Genomic DNA, 12,024 nt, shown 5'->3' with positions numbered 1-12,024 from the left:
AATGACAGGTGGAGGAAGTGAACGCAAATGAGGACAGGGCATGGGGTCATAACTTTTCTGAATGCTGGTATACAGCAACAAGATGCAACATTCGTTCAAAAGACGATGAATAAAGATGAGCAGATTCAGATGCGTGCACCAGGTGCATGCCTCTGATGTCTTTCATTTAACACCTGCAGCTCTGAGTAACACTTCATTACATCACTGCTCAGGGTAACTGGCTAACTTATGCAGGAAGGAAGTGGACATAGACCACATGAACTCTACTTCTGTAGTGTATGAGACCCTCAGAAGACCAGTCTCACTTGGCTGTGTGTTTTATACCATGTAGTAATACCACTTACTTAAAGAAACATTCATTTATTCACAGGAATACATTTTTTTTAATGATAGGCTATTACAATAGTAATACAAGTTGAAACGTGTGTGCAATTAGTATGGTCTTATCTATGCATTTATTTATTTCAAGCTGAGTGAAGGAGTGATACATTATTATTTCTCTAATATAGAAAATAAAAAGCAATTGCAGGCTATTGAAAATAACAAATTGTAAATAATGCACTACATTAAAAGGCCACCTTACTCTTTATTCATATTCAGACATCAATATGCTGTCTCTTCCTTATCTGTGTGTTTACCATTGCAGTTACTACCATTACAACATTACAAAACAGCTTTTCTTTTTTTTTTATTATTATGACATTCAGTATATTAATCCCATGTTCTTTGTTTTGGATATCTCTGAATTCTTCATCTTTTTTGTAAGTATTATATAATTTTTTAGACAGAATAAAACCTCCCTCCATTAGCTTCAGCTTTATTTATTTATTTTGTTAAAACCCTTAATAGCCTAAAGTATTTGTAAGGTTTCTAGAGAAGTGATATAGGCTATATGAGAAAAACAGAAGATGAGAAAACATAAAAGCATATATAATTCTCAATTAAGTATTTATTTTCATGTATTGATGGATGGGAGGTAAAAGTCTCAGTTTACCCATCGTTTGGATTTAGTAATGTCCTTATTACGATAATATACTGCTGTAAATTCATTTTGAGTCAACTAATCACCAATATAAAACTTTTCACCAGTCCTGTAGTTTCCAACGAACTGTTAACAGCAGTGGACGTTTAGCTGTATGAACGCCTACAGGGTGAAAAGGTTGTGGTCCCTTCCTCCCCCTTGCGGAGCGTCCTGTCACTGGTGGAAAATGGCTGCTCGGAGTAGCTCCCCAAAGCTCAGAGGAAAGTGAAGAAAAGTCTACATTAACAGCAAGAGGTCACATCTGGACCTTTTCTAACAGGCGAAGCAACAACTCGGGGAAGCCTCGACACTGAGAATGTCTCGCTGGGTGCCCACTAAAAAGGAGAAGTATGGTGTTGGTACGTAAGAAAACTTGCATGCTCCATCGTTAGCTCGTCCTAGCTCTCTGCTCTCAGATTGCACAAGTTTGGGAAGGATTGTTGTGAGAAAGCGACCGGCTGTTTTGTTTCTCATATTGCTGTATATCCGACTTTAGGGCTTAATTTGCCTAAAGCGCTGGTGTGCAAATATCAAGTGTGGGCTGTTTGCCAGCCAGTTTGCATGAAATGCAAAACAAGGAATGTCTGTCTTTTGTGAGGAAGAGGACTGTGTGTGGATTGGGAATTGTTAGAGGCGCGCCTAGTTGCAGCGCTGTTTCCTGTGTTATGGGGCCTCCGCTACAAACTAACTAGCTACTAACAGGCTACGCATGACTTGTAACTGTTTAGTTTGATGGATGTTCGTGTTTACTGCCCCGTCTCTCACACATGGACACACTTTGCTTTTGGCTCTTTATTGTCACTTCCTCAAATGCTTTGAAACCTGGCGGTCTTACCTGGGAACACTGTCCCGTTTTAGCCTCCACTTTCTCCTTCAGGGGGTTATTTAACAACACTGAACATACACCCTCACAAAAAGTATCTATAGCTGGCGTTAGTGTGGTTAGACTGAAGGATTTAATACAACCAGGGCAATATATACTCTGTGTCGCGCTGTAGAACTGACATGAATATTAATTAAACTAATTAAGGCGTGTTTTAGCTACCTATCTGACTGTCAGCTTGTAAAATAAAGTCATTGCATATGGGTATGTCCTTTTTACAACGACTAAATACATTTATTCAGCCACTAATAAACCATTTGATTTCAAGGACCTTTGAAAATTTGCATTAAACCACATTTGTTTACATTTGGGCCCACAATCTGTGACTACTTTTAATATTAGGTGTAATATTTGAATACATTTCCATAGCTGTTTACACAGCAGATGATACACTTGATTACTTTTAATATATCTTGTAATACCACTTGACTAACTGATGGATTGTATATAGTCTATAGAAAAAAATGGAAACCTCATAAACCACCCTGATGAAGGCAAGATATCCAGAAACAAGTGTGGTATATCAGAAGAATTGCATGATGGGTAGTGTGAAATATGAGAGTAACAGCCAGGCTTAAGCACTCTCACTGTGCTTTACTTGAATGCCTTAAATAATAGTGTAATGGATCAATTCCTAATTTTTCTGGGGATTCCCTAGAACATCCTGGTTCTGCTCAGTGAGTAATGAAGCAAATTACATGTTTTCCAGAAGAATCTGGTTTCACGACAGTGGATTGTTATTTTTAATGTGTGTAATGTGCTCCGCCACATGAATACTGATTCCCTTTTTAGCTGTGTCCATTAGAGGGGCTGAGGGCTCACAGCTGTATATGAGGGATGCTGATGCTGATTGATGGACAAGTTCAGCGGGTTATACCAAAGCTTTGATTGGCATCTCACACTACAGCCTCCAAATGAGCTCTGTTTTTTTTTTCAGTCCAATTCATGCAATATGAGCCTGTGGTATGTTGTGGGGGTGTGTGTGTGTGTGAAAAGTTCACTATTGTGATGCTAATGATTGCCCCGATATATTCTCACAACATCCATGAGATCTTGAAAGTCAAGGTTCTTCAAAAATCTTGTAGAAAATTCTCATGGGCCTCACTGAATCCTGGAGTGGATGAGTCATTAGTAGAAAGAGAGGCAGCTGCCACATCACTGCTGCAGAGGATTGGTGGGGTGCACAGCCATTGCACTTTTAATACTTCATGTGTTGACCAAGTAGCACTAATGAGCACTCTGCGAGACCTCTTATGCTGGCAGCTTTCACTGTGAACTTACTTGTATTTCAGCAAAACTTTTGTCATACCAGCATTTACTACTCTCATAATGACCCTGTGGCTTTATTAGTGAATCTAAAAAAACTGTCTCCTTGAGTCTTTTCACAGCAGCATTAATAATAAATACTACTGTCTTCATGGAGCATAGCAGAGATTTAAAAAAAAAAAAAAAAAAAGAAAAGAAAAAGGGTTTAGTTACCATACAGGCTGATTCACATCACAGCATTTGCATGATTGTAAAAACAAGGCTTTAGGTAGGTAGGTAATACAGTTTGTCTTCTGGTAACACAACATAGGATTGTGGACGTTAGCATCATGGTTTCAGGCCTGGTTTCAGAACCGTTACGCTGATTTAATTTGGGAAACTCATGTTTTTAATGCATCTGGAATCTTCCTTAACCCACTTGAGGCAACAAACATTGTTTTTACACTGTTATTAAGGATATTTATTACCCTGTGGCATTACCTCGACCTCCTCCTCCAAACAATGTCTTCAGTTCCACTGGTATGTTCAGAATGCTGCCTATCAGCCTGGATTTAACTCGGATGATCTGCTTAATTGTCAGAATACATTCATGTGGCAGTCACATACAATTAGAACTATTGACAAACTTCAAATGGAGGTAGAGCTTTCTGGCTCATTCCCTGACTTCATTCTTTGACAGGTGTTCATTTCATAAAGAAGGAATTTGGTAATCCATTTGTTAAAGAATTGATAAAATCATATCTCTCTTGACCTTGAGCTGATTTCATTACACAGTTCTTTTCTTGTCAAATACCAACCAGCGTGGCATTAATCAAAGGGATCAGGAGTTTGAAAGCCTGGTTATTCTTATGGCATCTCACAAGTGATTTAACAAGGCCTCTGGGAAATGTTTTTTTTTAGCTGTCTCCAGATTCTATGATGAATTAACCAGAAATACAAGAAACACTTTTTTTCAAGTGTTGTCTCATTAATTCTGTTTCATCATCTGCTCCTTAAGAGAGACTTCACAGGGCTGTGGTTCTAGAAAGCAAACCAAGGAACTCTAAGCAACAGGACTATTTACTAGATCCACACATTGCTGTTGAGACTTCAGCATAAATTGCCCGTGAGAGCATGTGCTGTCATGAGAAATGTTTTCCACCCGTTCATGATCCTCTCTTTGTAATTTTGCTTGAAGTAATCTAACATGCTAACACAGAAAATGCTATGGTTGTTCAAAATACATTCGGGCAACATTTACTTCTTTTTTTTTTTCCTCCAGCTTGCAGTTGCAGGTTTGGGCAGCAAGGAAATGTTGCTTCCTGTAGGTCAGATCACAGACTGGCAGCTTATCTAAGAGGACAATTGAACACACACACATGCGCTGAACTCTAAATGTTAGCTCTTCTGTGGCTATGAAATCATATTTTTAAACTGGTGTGTGGCAGACTGCAGGCCATCAGGACTGACAACCCTAGACGGTTCTCATTTGGAACAGGTTAGTGGTGAGTGACACATTGGGAGCAGAAAATAGAGACGCAGCCGCTTCGTCTCTTCACTGAGGCCATAAGTAATTTGTGAAGCCCCCGCCCTGCACCCTAGAAAACCATCTCCCACCCACAAGTGCAGTAAGCTAACAAATATGGTTGCAATTAAAACACAGTCTGGGTTACTACATAAATTCTGTCCATGTGTTTTAAATTCCCTGTCTCGTATTTTACCCTTCTCTTACTGTGTACAAGCTATTTGGTGTGAAATATATGAGAGTGAAAATTTGAGTCACTGCTTTTTTCTTTTTCCTTTTTTTTTTTTTTTTTTTCCATCAGTTTACGTCTTGGTTTTATATGTCGGGAGTTGTTTTCATTGCATTTCATTCAGAAAATGTCTTGTCTCACGTTTGTTTGAGGCACAGTAACTATGAAAAGGAAAAAGTATTGCTCTTGTCATTGCTGCACTCCCTGCCAGACGTCGCCGCTATTAATTCTGACATAACAAAGCGTTCAACAATATTTACGACACGGTTGAGTTTTGGAACAAGGCACCCTCTCTGCCTATGTTAAAGTTTGTCCAAGAGAAAAGAAAAAAAAAAGCTGAGCTGACAAAATTGGAGACGGAGTGCTTTTGCTAGAGTGAAATAAAGCGGCTGATTAATAGGAACGAGCCGGGAGAAGAAAGGAGATGCTGTGGAGACAAGACAAGCAGGAGAGGGATGATATTTTTCATGTATAATAGGTGCTGTTTGTGATCCACCCAGCACCCTTCCCTTTCTCATAAATAAAACTGTACAAACAGAAACTGAGATGATGATATTAAAAGATGCACACGTTTTTGTATTGCACATCCTTCCTTTGGTGTAGTGAAGGACATGTGTGTGGTCATGTAAAGTGTGAGGGTTTTTATTAAGCCCTCTCTGTGAGAAGCGTGCAACTCTCTTGAGCGATCACCTAGAGCTGGAACGCTAAGCTAATACCATTGATTCAGATATTATGAGTTTGTACGTCGTGCTGTTGGATTGTTTGTTTTTGTTTGACTACAGCCTCAGCCTCGGACCTTATCCTGCTCATGTTTTTTTGCTTTCTCCCCATTTAATACAACTATGCTGCATTTATTGAGCTGCACTGCAGATGTATAACTAAAACATCTTCCCCTTTCTGTCAGCCAACTCTGCATAAACATTTCTAAACTTTATTTGTGACTTTGTTTACATGCACTGACACGTCAGGTGCCAGTTAGATCACAGTTTGAGCTAGCTATGTGCTAAACCTTGTGATTCATACCTAGTTTGGCTATTGCAAAGTTTCCTGTCATGAGTTACTGTTGCTTTTTCACATGATACAGTATCAAATATCAACAGTATACTAAGTTTATTGCACAAACAATATTAAGAGACTTAAATGCATTTATCATTTACTCATTATTGTCTCATTTATTAGACGCTGTCACTTCATCTTAGCCAAAAGTTTGTCCATCCTCCTCCTCGTCTCTCTTTGGAGGTCAGCATGACTTTGCTATTATTCATTCTGAAAGGGAATTATATATTAACTATGGGCTGCGCTGCTTGGTGAGGCAATTCTAATAGTACAGCTCCCAGTGGCTTGCTGCGAGATGGTGGCTAAGACAAATGACAGCTGGCCTATTTAATCAGTGCATAGCTAAGTGGTTCCACACTACTCCTTCTTGGCTCACCACTGAGACAAAGCTGGAACACTTTTACATCTTGTTTTAAGTGTCGCTGTCATCCGAAAAGGTCGAGGTGAGAGGGTGGGGCGGGGTGGGGGTGGGGGGGAGCAGTTGTGAGCAAGTTGACCTTGGATTTACACAGCTGAGGATTTGGTTCATCTCTTAACTACTAATTATAGTGCAGTATTTTCTGATTTCCTTCACCTTTTTACAACAAAACGTGGAGATGCTTTAGTGGCGGAGAACAAGTAAAACTGGAGCGAGCTGAAATTAAATGTTATGAATCAGAAATGAGTCAACATCCTGTGAGTTCATCATTTGTACCCTTTTGTAAGGACTTTTTGTCCTCATTCATGGTCTCAGCTGTTTTTGTTTATACTGTAACCTCTGGAGAGACTGCTCGCTGCTGACAAATGTTATCATCAGTATGTACCCTACATGTTTGTGCAAGATGTTTCTCCTCCGTCACAGGGGTACAGAAAAATGTTGCTCAGACCTGGAAGATAAAACCTTTACTCAGCTTCTTTAAATATCAGTGAGATGGGGGGGAACAAAAAAACTGATTTCACTTCCTTCAGGTTAACTATTAAAAGACTCATTGTCGCCTCTGTAACTCTTAACTGATTGATCGCCTCGGCTTGATGGTGGCAGACAGTGACTTTACAGGGCATCTTTTGTAGTGAAAGTTGCCACATGTAGGTGTGGGCGTGCTGGGACCTCCACGACAAATACAATGAGCTGTGACGTTCCTTGGCAGTGTGTCAAAGACAATGGGACATGAATTAGAAAGGAGACACACACGCACCTGGGTTGATCATGTGGGTCGTTCCTATTGCTCGGCTACACAGGCCGGCCGTCTTCACTGGCCTCGGTATTGATTGTGGACATGCCAAGCAGCTTGTGCATTGTCTGAGAAGAGTCCTGCTGTGCTGCTTTATGCTAGCTTGACAGATGGCTAATGGTGTGTAACATGCCAATGTGAAACAAAGGTCACTGACATGGACAAATCTTATTAGATCATTTAGTTTCAGCTTGTTGAAAATCAGTATATGAGAACCTTTCATATTTCATCATGCCGGCAGTTAACATGGTGGTGTTAAGTGATTGATTCATAAACTTCAGCTTGGTTTAATATATAAAGAGTTTCATCCAAAATGATTGTGACCTCTAAAATTGAACCTCCTAGGACAAAATGACCACTGGTACAAATATGTAATTCCCTGTTTATGTTTAAGTCAAAGCGTTTTCCTTAATGACAGAGTTAAAAAAAAGAACTGCATTTATTATGGCGGTGTAGGGAATTTGACCTTTTTAGCCACATCAAATTCAGCGCCTTTATCAAAATCCAATCCAAAGGATTGTTGTGTCATTCAGGGTTTCGAGCAGGTGTGAAAGGATGTGCCAAGAAAAAAAAATTAATGGGGAAAATGGAAACCATAAATCTTATCTGATTGAACTAAACTCATATTTTAACAGCGTCTCCCTCAGGAAATTGTTAAGCCAAGATGGTAAACCACCCTGATTAGACGTATGGTATCTCTTCTTCAGTTTAAATATTAAATTATGGCCGGACCAATAGTCACGCTACAAAAAAATAGCTTTTCTTATGCAAAGTAACACCTCTGCTCCTTTTCAATGACGGTTAATAATATATTGTATGTAAAAGTGAATTCGTTAAGTACGATGTTTGCAGAGGTTGTCTTTATAAGGTGAAGTGATCCACATGCACTATAAAACACTGTTGGGAGACCTGGTAAAATGACTGTCAGCAGCTAAGGCAGTTATCCAAACATAATTTTATCCTCCCTTTGGATCATTATCGATCCGTTATTTGTCTGTTTGCTTTCAAGCTATAAATATCTACTTTTAAATAAGAGTTGTAACGTAAGACAGAGTAAGCAGCATAATTGCTTGGGGATGAAGTTTAATGTCTGGGAATAAAAACTAGAGGAAAGAATTGTGCGAATATCAAACTGTCAGTTCAGTCTGTACGGAGCATTCTTAACAACCTCTAGCTGAGCGCTTTAGCCAAGGCTTTATTCTTATTCTGGAGTGATGAGCTTGCAGCTGAGCTGATGCTGTGCCAGGCATGGGCTAAAAGGACCGGCTGCCTGGGTAAACTCACTTCCCAAGTACCTCAGAAGACAGAGTCTCGCTGTAAGCTTTTGGCAGGTACGACTTGGGGTGCATGCATAACTTAAAGATGAGCGCCAACGGCGTCAACATGCAAGCTATTATTAAAGTCTCATAAGCTAGAGCACATTCTCCACTGAACATATTTATTTTGCCTAAGTAAACTTACCCAGAGGTATGTTTTCCAGTCATTATACTGTATTGGTTTTGAGTCTTTAAATCCCAGATGCGGAGTTTCATGGGTAGCAGATATCATCAAGATCTCTGAGGCTATTCACTTTATAAAGATGTCAAAATTAATATCAGCTGCAGTCCATATTAATGTTGCATTTGTCACCTTTAAAACGTCTTGTGGGTTGTTTTGGGGACTTGTAATGGAGGTGTCAGTCATTGATTGTGGTCGCAGATGGGCTTGGGATTGCCACATGCAGCAAGAGACAGCCTTTCAGTACGGCTGGCATTTGATGAAATGGCCTTTTGTGTGTTTGTGTGTGAGTGTGTGTGTGTGTGTGTGTTTGTCTGTCTGTGTGTCTGTCTGTCTGTCTGTCTGTCTGGCTAAATACTTGATAAAGTCAGAGCCCTGCAGCTCAGATGTTGGTGGGCCCTGGAGGCAGTTTTAGATTTCAGTGAGTGGCAGCTCTACTCTGTGATCGACCTTTAGGGATTTATATGAAGTTGTCTCACCGCTGTAGCTGACACCTCGGTCTCCTTTTGTTTAAAAAAGGGAAGACAGAGATTGTGGAGACATGAAATGAATTTTCATCTGGCCATCATATTTTCTACCTGAACTTCAGCCCTTCCTCTAGTAACACTATGAAGTCATTTAAAGTGATACACAAACATCCAGTAACAGCAAAAAAATCAATCTAAATACCTTGTTAGAACATCACATGGTGTACAAAAATGTAGGCCTGCAACTAATTCAATTCCCCAAATTATTGTTATTAAATTTATATCTATTTTAAATCTTATATTTTAGTTCATTCTGTATTTTATACTGCAGAAGGACCATGATTCAGTACTTGGAAGGGTTTTGTACGTGCCAAACTTTATTAACAGAACAGCACAACCACGCTTTTGTGCATTTCAGAAGTGATAGTTAAAAATACCTCCCCTGCTATTGAAATCAAAAGCTCAACAGTCATCTGTGTAACCACAAGCACAACCTTGTAACCTATTGAGATACTGAAAGTAAACAGGTAAATAACACTCTGCAGGCAAGGCAAAGGAATAAGCTATGGTATAAATACATAACTAGATGCATGTTTGGTTTTGCTGCAAACTGCAAATTGTTTCAGAGAGGTCACGTCAGGCCTGCGCTGCTCCAATTAAGTTGTTAAATGAAAGAATTGATGGGGTTAGTCAAGGTGTTGATATAATTATTATTCTAAAAACTTTTTCTTGCTTCTTTAAAGCTTGTGCAGATACGTAGGAGATCAAATGAGAATTCAGACTTTTGTTGCTTTTGTTGGAAAAGCGGTGGAGTCCAGGTCTATTTCAAATTGGAGACATCCAGCCAGCAAATCTGTCTTAACAGTCATTAATATGGAGGTCAGGCTCATCCGACTCAGCATTGGTACTGCAATAAGACCAAGGTTTGCTATTGTATTAAACGTTTTATTTCAAAAGGCCAAATAATGATGCTGTGAGGAGCCAGTACACCGTGTCCCATGCTCTGTCAAAAAGTACTTCTGCTTCTTTGTAGTCACGACGAGCGCGGAGTGGTAGTTAATTTCAACATTATCGAGTGTTGAGGCCAAATGAATGGTTAGATCTTTGTTTTCTCTGGGTGACTAAACCATTTGCCCCATGTGGCAAAGAGGTTCAGTGGATTACACTGGAAGTTAATTGCCTTCATCTGTTCCAGCAATTTAACACAGAACATTTTATAGGAGTGTGTGATGTAAAGTTGAGCAGGTATACTAACGGCTAATGGCTAATATTAAGAAACTTTCTCCTCAGCTAAATTGGAGCTAAGTGTTGCTGTTGCAGCCTCTGTTGTATCTGCTCACTTGTCAGTTGTCTTTTTGAACGTTCCTTGCTGTGAAAGAATGTCTGTGCCTGGTTTTTAAGACGGTTTGATGTTGGCAGCTAGTGACTCCAGGCAACCTTTCTTCCTACCATTTTTATTACTGATCTTCCCAACCTCCTTCTTTTCTGTGGGACATTTCAGAGTATTGATGCCACACTGCTCTCTCATCACTGACAGTGTGACGTCTGCTTCAGTAGAACATAACCCTCAGCTCCTTGATTAGAAATAACAGCATGAGGAACAAATCCTGGGCGTTTTTTATTGTTGCATATGTCTGATTTGCTCAACTCACGCTTCTAGGTGCAGCAGACACCACCTGATGAAGGTCAAGTGTTGCATCATATGCTTGTCAGTGAAGTCTCATTCTTGGCAGAGAGCCACCATTGAGGTTTCAAAGTAAACTTGCTGAGTCAATTACAGAGTTTCCTCAAATATTTGAAGGTAATTATGCACTCATTAGCATTCGTATCACAAGAGATGTAACACAGGGCAGGAAATAATTAGCTACTTCTTGCTGTGCAAAAGGCTAATCTGTGTGGATTCTGCCAATTTATTTCCCCATGCTGTGTATCGCTGTGTAGATGGAAGAAAAATATAACCCTGAGATGTGTTACTGTTGCTGTTTAACATAAGTTGCTTTTGTAATATCACTGTGAAAACAGAGAAAAAGGTAAATCTTCAGCCTTCACCCAAGTCTTGAATATTATTTTCAAGATTATTTAAAATGATTTGCCCGCTGAGTCGATGAGTCACAGAGAAAGTGTTTCACAAGGCTCCTATTCATTCTACAGCTCATGAGATGTGTGTGCAAAGTGCAGACGGGTTTGCTTTGCAGAGCCAGTGGAGATACTCGTGTACCACCACAAATAACACCAGAGATCACTGTGTGAGAAACTCTCTGTGAAAAGCTTTGCTCAGTGCTCTGTAATAAGCTAGGTTCTGCTCTCTGTCCCTGTTGTATTGGGAAGATGATTTTCAATTAAAGGAATAACTTGGCTCTGCAGAGGCAGTGGAAGCAAAATTATCGGCTTGCGTTAGATTGTACCCTGAGGCCTGTGTTGGAGCTGGGCACATGGCAGGAACTTCTGCCAAAAGGTATTACTGCTATTGGCATCTAGATCTGGTATGTTGTAGATCTCCACCTGCTCTTCCCTTCATTATACTTCTCTCTTCAAGCCCCAAACCCTCCCACACTTCCTCTGCTGTACACAGATTGCAGTGTTGTGTTTCTCCATTTACCTTATCATTTATTTAATTAATTTTTTTAAATGAGGTATTGTTAATCTTCCTGCCGCCATGAAAAGCGTCAGCATTTCCTCAGGTCGCCTTTAAGGGCGTTGTCCATTGTGATACAGTAATATCTCAAGTGGCATTTCCTGCTTGTTTCCAGTCAGAGCGAGGAGAAATCTGGTGCTTGTCAGCGAGAGTCCTGGGGCTTTCCTCTCTCGCAGCTCAGCTGCTGTCGTATTAATTTCAGGTTAATTACAATAGCATTATCTCCACCCTCCAACTGCAGATAAAGCTAAAAGG

At 39.9% G+C, this 12,024-nt stretch overlaps 1 protein-coding gene across 1 annotated transcript in view; it reads left to right on the top strand.

Annotated features, from left to right (window-relative positions):
• Positions 1 to 1,184: 1,184 nt before the first annotated feature.
• The window catches only part of dock1 (dedicator of cytokinesis 1), a 179,846-nt gene continuing 169,006 nt past the window's right edge, over positions 1,185 to 12,024 (top strand). Inside the window, exon 1 of the mRNA XM_023406577.2 lies at positions 1,185 to 1,380. Coding sequence (XP_023262345.1) covers positions 1,338 to 1,380 — 43 coding nt within the window. The 5' untranslated portion in view covers positions 1,185 to 1,337. The remainder of the gene's footprint in view (positions 1,381 to 12,024) is intronic.

The sequence above is a fragment of the Seriola lalandi genome, unplaced genomic scaffold (assembly GCF_002814215.2).
Source record: "Seriola lalandi dorsalis isolate HSWRI2012SDOR001 ecotype SW California unplaced genomic scaffold, Sedor1 jcf7180002054311, whole genome shotgun sequence".
In the NCBI taxonomy this organism is placed as follows: Eukaryota; Metazoa; Chordata; class Actinopteri; order Carangiformes; family Carangidae; genus Seriola; species Seriola lalandi.
The sequence above is the reverse complement of the archived record's forward strand: the minus strand, read 5'-3'. Positions and strand labels throughout refer to the sequence as shown.